The 20256-nt window shown below is 38.4% G+C and overlaps 1 protein-coding gene across 29 annotated transcripts in view; it reads left to right on the top strand.

Moving 5' to 3' along the window:
• The window catches only part of NEB (nebulin), a 219241-nt gene that overhangs the window by 106095 nt on the left and 92890 nt on the right, over positions 1 to 20256 (top strand). For all 29 annotated transcript variants that reach the window (XM_027560957.1, XM_027560980.1, XM_027560767.1 and 26 more), the window contains 15 exons: positions 1380 to 1691; positions 3170 to 3373; positions 4749 to 4853; positions 5000 to 5107; positions 5469 to 5780; positions 6611 to 6814; positions 7627 to 7731; positions 8598 to 8705; positions 10317 to 10628; positions 11716 to 11919; positions 13529 to 13633; positions 14258 to 14365; positions 15217 to 15528; positions 17643 to 17846; positions 18195 to 18299. In XM_027560957.1, the coding sequence (XP_027416758.1) occupies positions 1380 to 1691; positions 3170 to 3373; positions 4749 to 4853; positions 5000 to 5107; positions 5469 to 5780; positions 6611 to 6814; positions 7627 to 7731; positions 8598 to 8705; positions 10317 to 10628; positions 11716 to 11919; positions 13529 to 13633; positions 14258 to 14365; positions 15217 to 15528; positions 17643 to 17846; positions 18195 to 18299 (2808 nt within the window). The remainder of the gene's footprint in view (positions 1 to 1379; positions 1692 to 3169; positions 3374 to 4748; positions 4854 to 4999; positions 5108 to 5468; positions 5781 to 6610; positions 6815 to 7626; positions 7732 to 8597; positions 8706 to 10316; positions 10629 to 11715; positions 11920 to 13528; positions 13634 to 14257; positions 14366 to 15216; positions 15529 to 17642; positions 17847 to 18194; positions 18300 to 20256) is intronic.

Consider the following 20256-nt stretch of genomic DNA (forward strand, 5'->3'; position numbering starts at 1 on the left):
GTTTCTATTTTTGAGCCTCAGAAGTTGAGCAGCTGATGACCCATATGTTTGTAATAAAGAAAAAACAGTTTTGTTAAAGACATTGATAGCACATGTAAATCAGCTAATGTGAATGTGAACTCCTTCCTACTACTATCCATTTATTCTTACACTAAGAGAAAATGTTAATTATGGGTTCATTTTAGAGTTTTGTTTAATCCTTTGTTGACCTTTAGTAAGGTTCTCCTACCAAGATGCTTATGCTGCTGCTGCTAAGTTGCTTCAGTCGTGTCCCACTCTGTGCGACCCCATAGATGGCAGCCCACCAGGCTCCCCCGTCCCTGGGATTCTCCAGGCAAGAACACTGGAGTGGGTTGCCATTTCCTTCTCCAATGCATGAAAGTGAAAAGTGAAAGTGAAGTCACTCAGTCGTGCCCTTCTCTTAGTGACCCCATGGACTGTAGCCTACCAGGCTCCTCCATCCGTGGGATTTTCCAGGCAAGAGTACTGGAGTGGGTTGCCATTGCCTTCTCTGATAACTGGACACAAAAGCAAGTGGAGAAGTAAGCAAAGCTTTTACTCAGCACCCACTTTTCTCTCTTCTCTAGTCCTTCACATCTCATGAGAAACCTCTCCTGAGGGTGTCCAGTACCCTCGTGCTGTACCAGGGCTCCTTAGGATTCAAATCCGGACTTTCCTTCTTCTGGAAGTGTCCCAGACCTTAGACATACGGTTCATTTCTTCCTTTATCAAAACTGTTTCTGGCTACTAAGCTGGAGAAGCCCACACTATGACCATCTCATGGTAAAATGGACTATAAAGTGTTATTTTTGAGTAACACTTTTTTAAAATAGAGTGTTAACCCAAGGCATTTACTCTCTCTTGGTTAAAAGTTCAATGACATTGACAGGCAAATAAGGGAGGTATTTCCTGGTGAAACTTTCTAAACATAGCTCATATGCTTGACTATGGAATTTACTATAAATTCTAATTACAAGGGAAGTATTCTAAAACATTCATAATATCAAAACTTTTTTAGAAAAAGTAACATCTTTAAGTAGATTCTCTTTTAAATTATACAAAATATTTTTACCTTACTTGTTAAACAAATGTAAATGAGGCAGTATAGTTTAGTTGATGGGAAAAATATTTGGAATCAGAAGCTCCCCATTTTAGTCTTAGCCCTGCCACCTGCTTAGGGTGTGACCTTGAACAAATCACTTGACTCGTGGAGGCTTCAGTTTTCTATTTTATAAAATTGAGTTGATATAATATTAATCTTTTTCTCTTACATTAGTGGTGGGGAAAATCAAAAGAAATAATACATCTATGAAACTATGAAATATGATATAAATAAGATTTCCCTATCATTAGACTTATATCTTTATTCTTTTCTTCAGTACAAGTACAAGGAAGGGTACCGCAAACAGCTCGGCCACCACATTGGGGCCCGAAATATTAAGGATGATCCCAAGATGATGTGGTCCATCCACGCAGGCAAGCTCCAGAGTGACCTGGAGTACAAGAAAGACTTTGAGAAGTGGAAGACCAAGTTTAGTAGCCCAGTGGACATGATGGGGCTGGTGCAGGCCAAGAAGTGTCAGATCCTTGTAAGCGACATAGACTACAAGAATCTGCTTCATGAATGGACCTGTCTGCCTGATCAGAATGACATCATTCAGGCTCGGAAGGCTTATGACCTTCAGAGTGATGTGAGTGGATTTAATATTCTTCGCAAGGTTTCAAGAAGGGATTCTAACTTTTTTGTGTGCCATGGAATCTTTTGGCAGTCTTGTGAAACCTGTGGAAAACTTCTCAGGACAATATCGTGAAAAGCATAAAATTACATCCATTATACACATTGGTTTCGGAAGAAACCAATCACATTGGAAAATGGTTATCAAAAGTATTAAACTAAGGAAGGGAAAGGATAAATTAGGAGCTGGGGACTAACAGATACACACTACAGAAAATAGATGAACAGCAAGGCCATACTATATAGCACAAGGAGCTATATTATCTTATAATGACCTAAAATGGAAAAGAATCTGAAAAAGAATATATATATATATCTATATTCAGTTATATAACTGAATCACTGCTATATACCTGAAACTAATACAACATTGTAAATCAACTATACTTCAGTTTTTAAAAATTAAAAATAAAATTAGAGTATCAGGAGAAAAAACTAAATCCGTGAGGTACTAATATATATATTAGTTTTTACTGAAGTGTATTGTGTATTATATTTACAGGTGCACAATACAATGTTTCACAATTTTAAAACATGCTCCATTTATAGTTATTGTAAAATGTTGGCTTTATTCCTAGCATTGTACAATATACCCTTATAGCTAATTTTATGCACAAAAGTTTATAGATTGTCCTTGGGACTCAAATACTACCTTATTGGTATAGTAGTGCCTTGTTTTCTTGATGAGGCTCTGATAAGTAGTCCCTTTTGAGAGAATGATAAAAGTAGTGGCGTTTTAAAAAATAGTTTCTCAAAAAGCCATAAAAACAAAAAGAACTGTAACTGTTACTTATAAGAGAAATTCTTCATAGCCAATTCTTTAAATTGAAAGAAGAAATGTGAAAGCAGGACAAAATATATTTTTTTCTTAAACTACAACACAAGAAAGGAGACTGAGGATAAGCTAAATAAAAGTAAAAGTATATATGCTCTTTGGTTTAGAAGTATGAGTATAGAATCATGTGAAAAATGATCCCTTATTTGTTGTCCCCAGAAAATACATTGGTTCAACATGCAGTAGTGTTCATCCTTTCTTTATGTTGCACAATGGCTGTGAAGGCCACTGCTCAAAGAGATAGGAAGAAATCGTATTCTAACAGAAAAGTATTCCCATACAGACAGGTATGGGCAATCAAATCAGAGAATAAACACTTTGTATTGGGAGGCAGGCAGAAATTTTCTTAAAGTGGTTTTGTATCAATGAAATCACATATTATTAGAGATTTCATAGGTCTTTAAAACAGTAGGAATTGACTACCTTCAGGGACAAAGTGTTGAACTAGATGTTCTGCATCAAAGTAAAACAGTACTGTGTCTTTTCAGAAATTTACACAAGTGAGATGCAAAATTACACGCCATCTGTCTATGCTAAATCATGAAACATCAGGTTGTGGAGGTAATTTCTACAAATATTTGACATTATTTCGTTTTCAGGCTATTTACAAGGCTGATCTTGAGTGGCTAAGAGGCATTGGGTGGGTGCCCATTGACTCTGTGGGGGTCGAGCATGCGAAGAGAGCCGGAGAAATCCTGAGTGAAAGGAAGTACCGCCAGCCTGCAGTCCAGCTCAAGTTCACAAGCATTACAGACACCCCAGAGATTGTCCTAGCAAAGAATAATGCCCTGAACGTGAGCAAGGTGAGTCTTCAGCTGTGGCCAGTTGCCTGAGTCATACCTTCCTCATCCTGGGCTCATAAAGTGAGAAATGTCCTGGAGGGTTTCCAGAGAAAGGAGAGGTAGGTGATGGGCCTGATTCTTATGCAGGCCTTCAATAAAGCTCGAATCCTAGCTGGACCTGCATGCTCTTCTTAACCCTGACCCCACATTTCTGTGTGCATGGGGAAGCACAGCCTAAAACAAGTTCTCTGGGGGTAAAGCACACATTCTTCTGAGCAGTGACCTGGAGACGTCCACAAATGCAATACTTTTGTCTGCACGTTCTCCTCAGCAGAGCTGACTCAAGCCATTGGTGTCTCTTTATCCATCATGTAAAAAACATACAGCTGTTCACATTTTGCTCAGAAGTCTGAGAAACACTGTGCATGGCAGTGTCAGTGCACATCTCAAATTAGTTGCTTGTGGAAATCCCACTTTGGAAAGTGAGCTGTTACTGCTGCCTTCAGTTTTATTACACAAAATAGATAATTGCTGCTTTCCTCCAGAATTTTGGCAGTCTGCTTATTGATATTCGGCTAATTTCTTCATCCAGTAGGTAGGCCCTTAATATGAACATTTGAAGTTGAATTGAACTTTTCTGAGTTCTCCCACACCTGCCTGAATGTCTTCCAAATATCAGGGCAATGAAATTGTGTGCTCAGTGCAGAGTACGAAATTGGCTCTCAGATAGCAAACTGCAAAGTTTGGGGTATTAAAACTCCAGAAAGCTTATTCTATACCATACTCATCAACAGAGCACCCACTGTGAAAATAACAATAGGAAACATCATAAAATTTGTTGAGTTCCTTCCATGACTCAGGCACTATACATATGTTATGGTTGATCTCTACAAAAAAATACTCAATAAAGTTAAATACCAATTTCACCTCAGCTAAAAGAAAGAGACAAGCATAAAGTTTTTTAAAAAACTTGAATTGGGTATGATTATCCTCCCCCCTCAAAAAAATGACAAGTGTGAGGCCTTATATACCTTTCTGAAGATCACTCAGCTTAGACATAGAGGAGCTGGGTTTGACCTTGGGATTGTCTCTGAAATCTAGGGATTTCTACTATATCATAGTTCTACAGCCAAGCTCCATCCTTGAAGGTTCTATGAGAGAGCCTGAGAGTCACAGAATAAAAAGAATTAATAATTGAGATCATGATGTTGTTTTCCATTGGCTATAAAACTGTTATGTGTCTGTTTAAACATGGCCATGACTTACTCTTTCCCCTTTTGCTTCCCTCGCCTCCAAATAAACTTTAAAAGGTTATCTTACAGCTAAATAAAATAAATTTGATAATAACTGCAATGTATTGGCTTTAACAAAGGCGTTTACCTTACTTCCCCCCTAGCATTTATATACGGAAGCCTGGGATGCTGACAAAACCTCCATCCATGTGATGCCAGACACCCCGGAAATCTTGCTGGCCAAGAGCAATTCTGCCAATATCAGCCATGTAAGAGATTTCCTCATTGTTGTTTCAGCCTTTAGTCTAGAACTAGTTAAAATCCTGTTACCACCTTACCACCTTCCTTACTAGAACTGGCCTATTAACTTTCTACAACACCTTTCTTTTTCTGTTGTATATTATTCTCCACCTAGAAACTTTACACCAAGGGATGGGATGAATCAAAGATGAAGGACTATGATCTGAGAGCTGATGCTATTTCCATCAAAAGCGCCAAGGCCTCGAGGGACATTGCCAGTGACGTAAGTGCTGTCTGTCTAACCCCCTTGGGCTCACCTTGCTGAACAACTGTAGTGCAGCTGGTGGGCCACACTTGCTAATTGCTTCCTCTTGTTGTTTCCTTTTGCTGTCCCAGAGAAGAAAAACACATTTTGAAATTGTAGTCAGAGTTGTTGCATAAAAAGTTTTCAGCAGTGAAGATATATGATTATAGTTACCTTTATGATAGCACAAAACATTAGTTTAAAATTGTTCAGAGATATCAAAATATTTGCAGTGTAAAACTCTTGTCCATTTCTTGTGGCTTTCCATTATTGTCTGTGATTGTCAGCATGCATATGGTATTAAAATCAGGCTTCTAAACTTGTATCTCTCATGTTTTAGTACAAATACAAAGAAGCATATGAGAAACACAAAGGCCACCACATTGGAGCCCGAAGTGTTGAGGATGACCCCAGGATTATGTGCGCCATGAATGCAGGGAGGATTCAAAGTGAGAGGGAGTACAAGAAGGAGTTCCAGAAGTGGAAAACCAAGTTCAGTAGCCCAGTGGACATGTTAGGCATCTTGCTGGCCAAGAAATGTCAGACTCTGGTCAGTGACATTGATTATCGAAATTACCTGCATCACTGGACATGCTTACCTGATCAAAACGACATTATCCAAGCCAGGAAGGCCTATGACCTGCAGAGTGATGTAAGTAATGTGAACTTGGGGAAAGGCAGAATGGGAGGGCATAGATTTGTTATTGTCCAGAAAGTGCCTCTGTGGAGTGACCCATGGGTTGTTCACGGCACCACCTCAGGGGGCACCATTCACATTGTTAAAACCTCTGTTTAGGAGTTACATTATGGGAATCAAAGAACGTTAGATAAAGAACTCTGCTTAGGTCATATCCTCTTTCCCTAGCCTAGAATCCAGATTATTTTTTTTACATCCTTTGTACTGTCTGGCAATGAAAATATATTTTAGATTAACATAAATTATCTGAATATTAAATAACTGCCACAATTGTACTATATCCAAAACACTGAACAGAGTTTCCTTGGGTCAGTTATTATGGGATGAAAATGGAATGAGATTCAACAAAATATTTTTATATTTTTTCAGTTATACGATTTCTTTGTAATATCAAATCATGAAATTTAGCATTATTACCATTTTATTCCTATTCATGCCTAGCATAAAAAATTATTCTTTAACATGGATTTCCCTGGTTGAAACTCTGTGCTACCAGTGCAGGGGACACAGGTTTGATCCACTGGTTGGGGAAGTTCCACATGTCATGTGGCTAAATGAATGAATAAATAAAGCCCTTATTTAAAAAAAAATTATTTTCCCCTGGATATTGAAAATTGAAAAATTGCTCTGGATATTAAAACCCCTGAGTCACGTAAAATCTCAGGTCCTACTTTTTTAGAACCACCATCTCTTGTGCTTTTGAACCCCTCAACCCCATGAACTTTTCAATTCAGGGATGCTGTGTCTAACACTTGGAACAATTTTTGTGTCTAATGTCTCTGTAGAATGTGTACAAATCAGACCTGGAGTGGCTGCGTGGCATCGGCTGGATGCCAGAAGGCTCAGTGGAAATGAACAGGGTGAAGAATGCTCAAGACCTGATCAATGAAAGACGCTACAGGACTCGCCCAGAAGCCTTGACATTTACATCCATTGTCGACACGCCAGAGGTCGTCCTGGCAAAAGCCAATTCTCTGCAAATGAGCGAGGTAAGAACCATCCTACTTTCAGGCTCCCCTCTTGTGGGGCTTTCTCTTCGGAAGATGCCACCCCAACAGAGCAAATGGATTGTGTCTCTTCAAAGACCTCAAGTGATGGGAGCAACTCTAAGAATCTCTTGGCTAGTTTAGTGAAGGCACGTGCCAAGTAGAGCTGTGACAAATGCCAGTGTGCCTCTCCGCTGTCTCACACACAAATTTGGAAGCACTAAAATGAAAACTGTCACTACACGACACTGCTGGAAAGCAAATACCTATTACAAAACGTATGGCTTAATGCTCCACATTAAATGGTAGAATACTGCATTAGTCAGGGTCCTCCAGAGAAACGGAGCTAAATGGCATGTATGAGACAGAGGTTTATTTTATGGAATTGACTCACATGATTGTGGAGGCTGGCATGGCCAAAGTTTGCAAGATAGGCCAACTGGCTGGAGACCCAGGAAGACAGGTCCAAGGCAGTTGGCTGGCAGGATTACCCTTGCCCAGGAGAGGTCAGTCTTTTTTCTCTTAAAACCTTCATCGATGGGATGAAGCCCCCCACCTCCCATATCACAGAGGGTAATCTACTTTACCCAAAATCTGCTGGTATGAATGTTAATCTGTTCTAAAAATTACCTTCACAGAAACAGCTAGAATAATATTTGACCAAATACCTGGGTACTGCGGCCTAGTCAAGTTGACACAAGAAACTAACCATTGCAAACATAGCACAAAACATTTTTCCAGGTTAAATAGTTGCGAAGGCTTAAGTTTCAAATATCTGTCACTGTATTAAAATAATATTTTCCTTCTCTCCACAGAAACTGTATCAAGAAGCCTGGAATAAAGATAAAACCAACATAAGCATTCCTTCTGACACACCACTCATACTGCAGGCTCAAATCAATGCCATGCAAATCAGCAATGTAAGAGGCATAATAATGGAGTATAAAGGTCTTTGAAGGACAGTATCTGTCAGCATATGGAATGTGTTATAATGGACGAATTACCCACCTTAGAAGTGTTTATAGCTTGGGGTGCCAGATACGATCTATTTAGCTACCTTTCCCAAGGCAATATGAATGGAAATTCTCCTTCAAACATTAGATACACGTCTGGGTCCCTGCACTGTGAGAGTTGGGATACCTGAATCTTACTGATGTCCTCCTTTCAACGTGGAAGTCATTGCCCTACGTCCAATGCCCATAGCTCAGTTTCATCGTATACTAATTGAGAATAATGAACTCCCTAGTTAAGAGCCTCTTACACAAGGAAGTATGTGTCTCTATTGTATTTATAGGTTTTGGATTAATCCAGAACTTTCTTGTTTGACATTTCAAGGCCATAAGAAAAACCAAAACTTTTAATTATGTGGAGAGTGAAGGATAGGTATGTCACATCCCTTTAGCAGAGTCCTTTGAAAAGTCAAAGGGCAACATTAGGAAAAAAATCTTACCTAGTCTTATGTGGTAGCTGGATGAAGGTTTTCTAGGTTCGCAGTTGATTCTTAGTTCCCATGTGTAAGGGGATAGTTTCACATTGTACCACATTGTGATGGATGCAGATAATCCAAGCAATAGTAGATTTAGATGTTTAGCCTTAAAATTATAATCACAAGTACCCTGTGCTCCATAAAATAAATAGGCAATAATTGAAAGAAGATCTCAGAAGTGACTGTTTTTTCTTAAGCTGCCATCATGTACAGTGTGCTTTATGATTCATAGTATAACTACTGTGAGTCTGTCCACTGATTTGCAGTTCTTAGAAGCAAACTTGTGTTTTCCCTCAACAGAAACTCTACCAGAAAGACTGGGATGAGGCCAAGCAGAAAGGCTATGACTTGAGAGCAGATGCCATTGAAATCAAGCATGCCAAAGCCTCCAGAGAAATTGCCAGCGAGGTACAGCTCCTTCTAGTTCCTTGTGGGTTTTCTACTCTATACAACAAATTGGGAAAGGATTTTTCAAGAATTTTGCTTTGGTTTGATTTGCTTTTAAATTTGTGTGCTAAAAACTCTATTTTAAAATATTAAAATGGGGTGAAAAACACTAAGGTGAACATAGGTGAAGTCTATGTGTAAATCGCTTCTAAGTTGTTTATAAGTAGAAGTGAAATATCATGAAGAATCTGTACGAAATTCTCAGGGAACATTTAGGAGCCAGTACAATGTGATTTTTAATCCTCCACATTTTTATGACATTCTCCATAAACACAAATCAAAGATGAAAGTTTTATATTAAACTTTAGACTGAAATCACATTTTATACACAAGATCTTACACTGGAGGCATATGTATAATGTTCTGAATAACTATTTGAAGTTCATTTAACAGTATTTTAAAAATTTACCAGCAGTCAAATCAATTATCCTACCAAGGCCCAGCTCCAAATCTTTAAGCCACCTTCATTCCTTTTCTTCAAATTCTTTATTTTTTATCTTATGTATCCAGCTGTCTCTTCTTTCTTATTTTTATCTCTAAAACCATAGTCAATCAGTTTCTCTCTCTCCCCACGTTGTCCAAATGTTCCTGTGTTATCCAAATATAGGAAAGAGAAACTGGCCCTAAGACACTTAGAGTGGAGACTTGTCCACAGGCCTTTTGTTGTCATCTTCTGATTTGAACCATCAACCTCGTTTTCCATTCCTGAAACATGCACGTTTCTTGTCTGTCTCCAAGACCACACATATGACTTTTTCCTACCTCAGCTACCTTCAGTACTCTTGGGGACCATGTGACCTAATTTCCACTTGCCAGGCAACCTTGGCAATAATGATTGCCACCCTACTGTGCCTTATTTTTCCCATTTGAAATATGTGATAATACTAATATCAACAGCATAGAGATGTTAAAAGGATTAAATGAAGTTATAATTGCATCTATTCAACTATTTTTGACTAAAGAACTCAGCGGTTTCATATGAATTGACCTAATACTTTGGAGAAGGCAATGGCACCCCACTCCAGTACTCTTGCCTGGAAAATCCCATGGATGGAGGGGCCTAGTAGGCTGCAGACCATGGGGTTGCTAAGAGTCGGACATGACTAAGCGAATTCACTTTCACTTTTCCCTTTCATGCATCGGAGAATGAAATGGCAACCCACTCCAGTGTTCTTGCCTGGAGAATCCCAAGGACAGGGGAGCCTGGTGGGCCACTGTCTATGGGGTCGCACAGAGTCGGACACGACTGAAGCGACTTAGCAGCAGCAGCAATACTTTGAAGCACTCATAATAGTGTCTGACATATAGTGATTGCTCAGTAACTGTTAGCTATTATTTTTTTTATTAATCTTGTCCACCATACTATATCCCTCCTGACTTGCTCATGTCTTCAATGAAAGGGTCTAAAATAGCCCTGTCTAATTTCCTTAAAGTGAATTGAAATATATAATGACTGCCCATGTTGAGCCAATTCACATTAAGGCTAAAAAAATATTCCAAAAGCATTTAATGAAAAGTCCTCTTCATGCATTATTTTCATATGTCTTTTTATCTCTTTTTTCATACCTGTAGTACAAATACAAAGAAGGTTACCGTAAGCAACTGGGCCACCACGTCGGTTTCCGCACCCTGCAAGATGACCCCAAATTGGTATGGTCTATTCATGCTGCCAAGATTCAGAGTGACAGAGAATACAAGAAAGATTATGAGAAGTCTAAAGGGATTCACAATACACCGCTGGACATGATGTCCATCGTTCAGGCCAAGAAGTGCCAGGTCCTGGTTAGCGACATTGATTATCGCAATTACCTGCACCAGTGGATGTGTCTGCCAGATCAGAATGATGTGATCCAGGCAAAGAAAGCCTACGAACTGCAGAGCGATGTGCGTATCCTGTCTCCAGACTCCTGGGAGATGTGTGTCTGTGTGTCTAGTCACAGTGTATTCCCTAAGGATGTAATTTAAATACTGATCTTCATAGAATCTAACATATTCTGTATATTTCCATGGAGTTTTTCTGAACATTTTATATCTTATAGAGGATTCCTTCTTTTAGAAGGCCTTATTCGTCAAGATGAAAATCACTCTTATTCCATGTAATTAGGTAGACCATTTCAATCTCAGTTGTCCTGATCTATTACATTTGCATGATCGGGTATCTAAATGCCAGAAACAGATGTAAGCATAAGAAAATGTTGGATTTCAAGTTTATCTGACACATATAGGAAAAATGTGTAAATATATGTTTATATGTTTATATATTTATATATAAATTTAAATAATTTTAGAGAGAGAAAAAAGTGTACATAGATATATGTATGTATTTTATCATTGTACATGTGGTACAGTGGTAAAGAATCCGCCTGCCAACACAGGAGAGCCAAAAGATGCAGGTTCAGTCCCTGGGTCAGGAAGATCCCCTGGAGGAGGAAATGGCAATCCACTCTAGTATTCTTTCCTGGAAAATTCCATGGACAGAAGAACCTGGCGGGTTACTGTCCATGGAGTTCCAAAGAGTTGGACACAACCAAGCAACTGAGCACATACCTGCTTCTAAGGACCTTTTTATCTCAGATTCTTACAGATGTTATCCCCAGTGGCACGTCAAAGGCAGGCTTCAAGTAGTGAGCACAGAAGCTCAATCTTCCATAAAAACAAAATTACGTGTCATTGCGACCTCTCATTCCACAAGTGCTAGTTGCCAGCCCTGCTCCAGTTCCTATATGGTCCTCTAAACTTACAGAGGTGTGTGCCGGAGATGTAACACTCAAATGTTAACATCTGATGTTGATCCTTGAGTTTTCCGGCACTGGCCACCCAGCTGGTTTAAGTAGAGTTCGTGTGTGGTTTGTTGGCATCATAGCACTGGCCACCCAGCTGGTTTAAGTAGAGGTCGTATGTGGTTTGCTGGCATCATACTCTAGTACATGAATTGACTCTTCTGAGCTCTGTGGTCCTCTCCTTCTTATAGAACGTGTACAAATCAGACCTGGAATGGCTGAAGGGTATTGGATGGTTGCCAGAGGGTTCCGTGGAAGTGATGAGAGTAAAGAATGCCCAGAATCTCCTGAACGAAAGGTTGTATCGCACAAGGCCTGAGGCTCTCAAATTCACCAGCGTTGTTGACACCCCTGAAGTTGTTATGGCAAAGATCAATTCCGTACAGATCAGTGAGGTAAGTCAATTGATGATATGTTCAGACAAACTGAATAAGTCTCAATAAAAATTATAATTGTGAACTTTATTTTCTAATTTTCTTTGTTATGGCTTCTTAGATTCACTCATCATTTAAAAATGGACATTTAATTTTCAAATACATGGTTTTTTTTAAAGTGTCTATGATATTAATTTCTCATTTTGAAATTAATTTCTCATTTAGATGCTTTCTTCTCTGCAATCACTGTCTGTGTTTTTTCAGTCTTTTAGCTGTGTTGATGCTTTGAATGGCTAAGTCAAAGATCTCTCTTGGTAAATGTCACATTGTACTTGAAAATATGTGGGTTATTTACAGATACCTTTTGATACCTTTTGATATTGATTCCTAACATAATTCCACAGTGATAAGAGAACAGACTCTCTATGACTTTAATACCTTTAGACCATGAAATTTTTGCATGTTATTTTATGTCCCTGGATATGTTTCAGTGTCTCCTGGTTTATTGCCTATGGGAACTGGAATAGAACTTGTATCCTACTATTGTGTGAAAATTGTATAAATCTTAATATTGTAGAATTGGTTGATAATGCTTTTCAGGTCTGCTATATCCTTGTACTTTTCTGTATATTCATTTTGTTAATTTTTGAGAGTTTGATATTGAAACTCCAATTGAAAATCTTCATTTATCTACTTAAGAAATAACATACTGGGACTTCCCTGGTGGTCCAGTGGCTAAGACTCTGAGCTCCCAGTGCAGGGGGCCCAGGTTTGATCCCTGGTCAGGGAGCTAGATCCCACATGCTACAACTAAGACCCAGAGCAGCCAAATAAATAAACAACATAAAAAAAAAAAAAAAAGAAATAACATACTATATAATAGAACTCTATGTAACTTTGTTCTATATCTTCCAAGTCTCCTGTAAATGTGTTATCATACTTTCATAATTTAAAAAAGAGAAAAGAAAAATTGTAAACTTTAAATTGCTAACACCAGGATTAGAATCTTGAATCTTGAACATGCATGTATCCAGATACAATCTCATATAACCAATCAATAACAGCATCCACATTTCATTTGACTAGATAACTCTTTGGTCAGTATAAGTGTGGTAGGCATCTTCATGTTCCATAGACTCTGATGTATACTTTGAACACATCTCGATACCTGGCCTGTGTACAGGTCCACCAGTTAATACCATGATCACAAAATTGCCACCTTTTTATTGCTATTCAGTGGTGAAATAAGTTGAAAGTCTAGAGGCAGCTCCAGTATTAGACATTATGATAGTTATTTGGGCCAAGAAAGCCAGGACTCGATGAGAAATGTGGATTATCACAGTTACCTGCAATGAGGGCTTATCTGCCAGATAATTACATGTGAATAAATAAAAGAGGATAAGTTTAGTTCATGTTTCTGATTCATTTTACATTTATAACACACATGAATGTGTTCTTGTTGAAGTCACTTCTGGCACCTTCTGAATAAAAACACAGATGAAAGCAAAATGCGATTTACATTTATATCTGAACGCATCCAAAGAGAAACTTTCATCATACCTATAGTTTTACTCACGTGGTAATTGGCTTATTCACTAATCAACGATCCTCTGTTTTTCATTTTTACCAGCCATTGTATCGTGATGCCTGGGAGAAAGAGAAGGCGAATGTGAACATACCAGCTGATACTCCCTTGATGCTGCAGTCCAAGATCAATGCCGTGCAGATCAGCAATGTAAGGCCCTGCACAGCCACTTGCTCACACCGTGTTCTCTGACTCACCAAACCTCTCGTCAGTGTGCCTCAGAGAGCGCTTAGTAATAGGCATTTCATTAACATTCCTTTTACTTCTAGTCTTTAGTGATAAGTGTGCACACACACCTGAGTGTGTGTTTATAATATGTCCTTGTCTTTTTTAGTAGGAAAAATGTAGTTTACACCAAACACATGACATCAAAACATAGATATGCATGTATAGTAATATTTAGTTTTCTTTTTAGTGGCCTATCATTAATTTTTCCTTTTAAAAGCCAAACTACATACACATAATTTTTCTCATTTTCATATGATTTGTTGTCTTTTAAATTCTCTTCTTAAAAAAAAAAAAAAAGATCCGGGAAGAGAATTTTACTAAATGTCATTAAAATGTACTAGAATTTAAGTTCAGTATGAAACCAGTCTATTTTATAAATCTTAAGGGAAGGTCAGTTTTTCAGTGTAACTGTTAACGTGTATTCTTGAACACTGAATACAGTGTTCAGTAGCCTGTATTGAACTATTGTACTGAACTACTGTAGTAGTTCAGTAGTCAGTAGCCCCCTCTTCAGATTGACTGTGTCATTGCAATCTCCATTTGCAGAAACAATATCAGCAAGCTTGGGAAGATGTCAAGATGACTGGCTATGACCTGAAAGCAGATGCCATTGGGATTCAGCATGCCAAGGCTTCCAGGGACATTGCCAGTGATGTGAGAGCTCCTCTTTGCTCGGCCTTAACAAACACTAATTCACAGACAGTCAGAGAGATAAAACTGTACTAATCTTTAACATAATTCCCCAGGAATTATATTTGAGTAGAATGAAGGGCGTTGTTACTAGTGTCTTGCTTTAAAATTCCAAATTCAAGAACAACTTTGACAACAATTTGATGACTTACTTCTCTGCTTATTTCTACACTTCATATATTTAAGCACAGATCTGGATTTTCTTTTCAATATCTTATCAGTATCAGTTAATGTATAAACACTTACAGAGATCCAGTGGGCACAGAGAATTCTATTGTTTCTTGAAGTGCAGCATGCCTAGGTGGTTCCTGGGATAAATTTATGTAGTACATGGACAAGCATTTTTAAAAGTTACATTTGTTTTAATGTGTGCTAGAAAAACACTGATTTTGCCCACTTAGATAGGATTATAAATTTTAAAATAAAAAGTGTAAATAAGTTTAAACTTTAAGATATATATTTATGTAGACAAGAAATCAAGTTGACAAAGTAAAATATGAAGTACAAGTAGTATTGTCACAAAATTTTATGGCAGAACATGTGGGAATGGCACACAATGACTGAAGTTTGGGAAACGGTGGACAATCCTATACTGGACGACAGCCCAGAAGCACAGTTCTTGCCTTTGAGGTGTTCACAATGTTTTCATGAATGTAGACGTAGAAGGCAAAACAAAGTATCAAGTATAAAACTTGTAGTATGAATTTAAAGAAAAACAGTGCCCCCAAATGGGTAATATGAGGGAGTTATTTGAGCAGGCTGTCCAGAAGTAGTTTGGAGAAACAAATCTTCTTTCTTCTGTTCACATCCACCAGTATCTATACAAAACTGCTTACGAGAAACAGAAAGGTCATTACATTGGGTGTCGCAATGCCAAGGAAGACCCTAAACTGGTCTGGGCGGCAAATGTGTTGAAGATGCAGAATGACAGGCTGTACAAAAAGGCATACAATGACCACAAGGCCAGGATCACCATCCCGGTGGACATGGTGTCCATCAACGCTGCCAAAGAAGGCCAGGCGTTAGCAAGCGATGTGGACTATCGCCAGTACCTACACCAGTGGTCTTGCTTTCCTGACCAGAACGATGTGATCCAAGCCAGGAAAGCCTATGACCTGCAGAGTGATGTAAGTTGTTGCTGTGGTGCCTGGGGGTGGGGGGGTGGTGACTATTCCCCAGGAAGCCAGCCTTCTACCGCTTTGCCCGGTCACTCCTTCCAGTGTTCAGGAATGCTTTCCCTGCCTGAGCACTCCCCTGGGATATTTTACTAAGTTTGTTAATCACAAGTCTTACTTCTGGGCTTACTCAGAAAGTTTTCATCTTCATTGTTAGTGCTACTACCAGAATTTTTCTATAGATTTTGTTAATGTATTCATTGTTTGTAGCTTATTAAATATTGGTGTCATCGTGTTTCTTCAGTTGAAGAATGACAGGGGCTGTCTTTTTAAAAGATTAGCAGCATGCTCTAAGCTCACTCATTTCCCTTAACTTTTTATTCTTCACAACATTATGTTTCATTAGTTTGCCCAAAGTATTTTTAGATTTACTTATATTTTCTAACCATTCGATCTTTTGAAAATGATGAATTCTATTAGGATATTTGTTTCTTGTATAGAATGAATTTCTTCTTTTAATTGGAGAAGGCAATGGCACCCCACTCCAGCATCAGGATATTTGTTTCTTGTATAGAATGAATTCTTTCTTTTAATTATCTGAACTTCCCTTAAGCTTCAGGAGATATTTTAATATAATAGATGAGTTTGTTATAGAAGAGTATACCCATCATTTGAAACAATTGCCATTTGGTGAATTTAGTCCAGTTTCTAGATAAATGCAGTCTCTTCATTAACCTGAATCACACTGGTGTATTAAAGAATGCATATCAATCAAGTTCTTAATGATAAAGGGAAAAAAATTTAAAAAAAAAAGAATGATAAAGGGAAGCTTCAAAACCTATGTAATCCTCTTCAAGAATCCTTCTAGATTTTGTGTATCTGTCATACTTCACACACTAAAACATATAACCTTCTTCACTAAGGTAGAAATTTCCCTGCATTTTGACTCCTCTTACTCCTTATTTTAGCTTGATATTTGTATCCTATTAATATTGATATACTATTTCTGAAGAACACAACGGTTTTTTTTTAATGAAATTCATAACTGGTGTTTCACATAAAGCAATTTTATCTGGTTAACTACTTACATATTCCTGAGAAAACATGTGGAGATAGCCGAGGAAATGCAAATCCCAGTTCAAAAGGAAGTGCTGTCCTGAAAAAGAAAACCCAAGTGGGATTGAAATTGTGCAACTAGGGACTGAGTTCTTAATTATCCCTTTAAAAATATTTATTAAACCTACCATGTACCATGTCTTGTGCTGAACACTAAAGGCACAATGGTGAATAAAGAAGAACAAGACAAAGTTCCTGACTGAAGGAAGTTCACGTTGATGATAAAGGAACAGATGTCAACTAATGAATATCAGCAAAAATGGGATGGCTGAAAAAGAGTGGTCATTGCACTATGAAAAAGTGAGGTGGGAAAAGCTTCTCTGGGGAAATGCTGATTTGAGATAAGAAAAGAGAATAGGAGTTGGTTGTGAGGAAAACACTGTGAGGCCATTCCTGCAGAATGACCAACATCATACACAAAGCGGAGTGTATATAAAGCACAGACTGAAAGGCCAGTGTGGTCAGAACATATGGGTCAAAGGGAAGCCCGTGTCAGATGAGGTTGGAAGAATGAGGAGGGACTCATGCTAGACCATCAGCACAGCCTAGTCTATGATAAGATGTTGATCTTTATCCTGAGGCCAATGGGAAATCATAGGTTTGGAGGATGTTGTGACATCAGATTTGAATGATGAATTTTGTAAAGACCATTCTGGCTTTTGTGTGGAGAACTTGTTGGAGAATCTATTATTTTTTTCAAAGTCTGCATTGGCCAGTGAGATGATAACCAAGATATTCAAAAATCTCCCACACATCCCCCAAGCAGGGCATCCCTTCTGCATCATTCTGCTTTCTAGAATTTGTGTATGCACATGAACACACACACCCACACACCAGAGAAGACAAAGCAGGACAAAACACTGCTGTGCATATGAGAAATTCTCTGTTAGGCCCATGGTCAGCTTGATTTTTGTTTCTGGAAGAAAAATGTAACATGAAAAGCTGCTTTCTTACTTTACCACAGATTTTAAAAAAAAACCTGCCTCTCCTGACTTTGTTTTCTTTCCCAGGCCATCTACAAGGCTGACTTGGAGTGGCTCCGTGGCATCGGCTGGATGCCTGAAGGATCTCCGGAAGTACTGAGAGTCAAGAATGCCCAGCATATCTTCCGAGACAGTGTCTATCGGACACCTGTGGTGAAACTCAAGTACACAAGTATTGTTGACACACCTGAAGTTGTCCTCGCGAAATCCAATGCTGAAAATATCAGCATTGTGAGTCACATTTTTGTCCTGTATTAAAATTCATGTTATAAAAGGAATGCTAAATAATTAATCTGGTAATCCATTTGTAAGATAATAGTAATATTGATGATAGCAAAGATTTCAGTAAGTGATGTTGACACGGTTGTTTTGTTACTGCTGACTAATTCTAAACAAAATCTCAAAGTACACATGAAAGGTGGTAATACAGATTTCATAACAAATTTGAGTAACTTATGCAAAAAGATTCTGGAAATTTTTAATATGAAAAGATTTGGGACCAGAAAAATCAAAAGTTGTACACTGCAACTAGAAAAATTACAAACTGTGAAGTAATTTTGTTATTGGTTCTTTCCACAGCCAAAGTACAGAGAAGTTTGGGACAAGGATAAAACTTCAATCCACATAATGCCAGATACTCCAGAAATTAATCTTGCTAGAACCAATGCTCTTAACGTGAGCAATGTAAGTACTGCAACAGACTCCCCTTTTGTTTGGAAAGTCGCCCAGTTGGTACGAAGCTATCACCAGGGAACTCTTCATAGGCAAGGAAGAGAAGATCGCGTGGGTAAGGAGGCCCTTGCCCAGGAGTGAGGAGAGGGGCCGATCCCTGGTTCTGAATCCCTGGGTAAGGCCAGTTACTGTGAGGCAATGTCAACATGACAAAAGAGAGAAGGGAACAAGGAGAAAGATGATGAAAGAGGAATGAAGAGACACAAACAAGAAAGGGGAATGAATGACAGATTCAGATGGACATAAAATAATTAACATTCATTTCACAGTGGTATTTAAATTGATTTTAAAACCCAGATATATAGGGGATTCTTTTTATGAAATTATAAATTACTAAAATTGACCCCAAGAAAAGAATAAAAACATAAGAAGTGAAGAGGGTTATTAAAGACCTCTCCTCACTCTTCTATGATGTCAGGGTCACCCAGATGATTTTATAGGGCAATTCTTTCCAAACTTTAAGGAATAAATAACTATAGAGCCTAATGAAAGAAGGAAAACCTTCCCCATTATCAAAACTTGTCCAACTGCCTCAAATGAAAACTGTAGACCAATAATAATGAGGAAATCTTAAATAAAATATTAACAAATCAAATTTGATAGTACATGAATATGATATAATACAAATAACTAGGATTCATTCAGGAATGCCAAAAATATTTCATATTCAGAAAACTGATAATATGCTGGAACAAAAGAGAAAAATTGTATGCTCATTTTATTAGATTTAAAAAGATGTATGACCAAATCAAATATCCATTCTTATTTTTTAATAAAGTCTTAGCAAAATAAGAATAAATGAATATTTTCTTGTCATAACTAAGAGTAAATTTCAAATCAAAGGCAAGGCTCAAGTAAGTAAGTTTCTCATTCAAGTCAGGAGTAAACCAAGGATGCCCACTAGTTCACTTCAGTTCAGTCGCTCAGTTGTGTCCAACTTTTTGCGACCCCATGGACCACAGCACACCAGGCCTCCCTGTCCATCACCAATTCCTGGAGCTTACTCAAACTCATGTCCATTGAGTCAGTGATGCCATACAACCATCTCACCCTCTGTCATCCCCTTCTCCTCCCACCTTCAATCTTTGCCAGCATCAAGGTCTTTTCCAAGGAGTCAGTTCTTCACATAAGGTGGCCAAAGTATTGGAGTTTCAGCTTCAGCATCAGCCCTTCCAATGAATATTAAGGACTGATTTCCTTTAGAGTGGTTGGATCTTCTTGTAGTCCAGGGGACTCTCAAGAGGCTCCTCCAACACCACAGTTTAAAAGCATCAATTCTTCGGCTTTCTTTATAGTTCAGTTTTCTTTAGAGTCCAACTCCCACATCCATACGTGACCACTGGAAAAACCATGGCTTTGACTAGATGGACCTTTGTTGGCAAAGTTATGTCTCTGCTTTTTAATATGCTGTCTAGGTTGGTCATAACTTTTCTTTCAAGGAGCAATCATCTTTTTATTTCATGGCTGCAGTGATTTTGCATCATCATCTGCAATGATTTTGGAGCCCCAAAAATAAAGTCTGTCACTGTTTCCATTGTTTCCCCATCTATTTGCCATGAAGTGATGGGACCAGATGCCATGATCTTAGTTTTCTGAATGTTGAGCTTTAAGCCAACTTTTTCACTCTCACTTTCATCAAGAGGCTCATTACCGTTTTTTAACATTTGCTTAAAGTAGCTTAATGATAAGCTCCTCATTTATCCCCAAATAATTAATTAACAATAAGGATAAGAGGGCTTCCCTGGTGGCTCAATGGTAAAGAATCCACCTGCCAGTGCGGGAGACACGGGTTAATTCCTGGTCCAGCAAGATCCCACATGCTGCAGAGCAGCCAAGCCCATGTGCCACAATGACTGAGCCTGAGCCCGAGCCCAGGAACTGCAGCTATTGAAGCCCGTGTGCCCTAGAG

The sequence above is a fragment of the Bos indicus x Bos taurus genome, chromosome 2 (assembly GCF_003369695.1).
Source record: "Bos indicus x Bos taurus breed Angus x Brahman F1 hybrid chromosome 2, Bos_hybrid_MaternalHap_v2.0, whole genome shotgun sequence".
Classification (NCBI taxonomy): domain Eukaryota; kingdom Metazoa; phylum Chordata; class Mammalia; order Artiodactyla; family Bovidae; genus Bos; species Bos indicus x Bos taurus.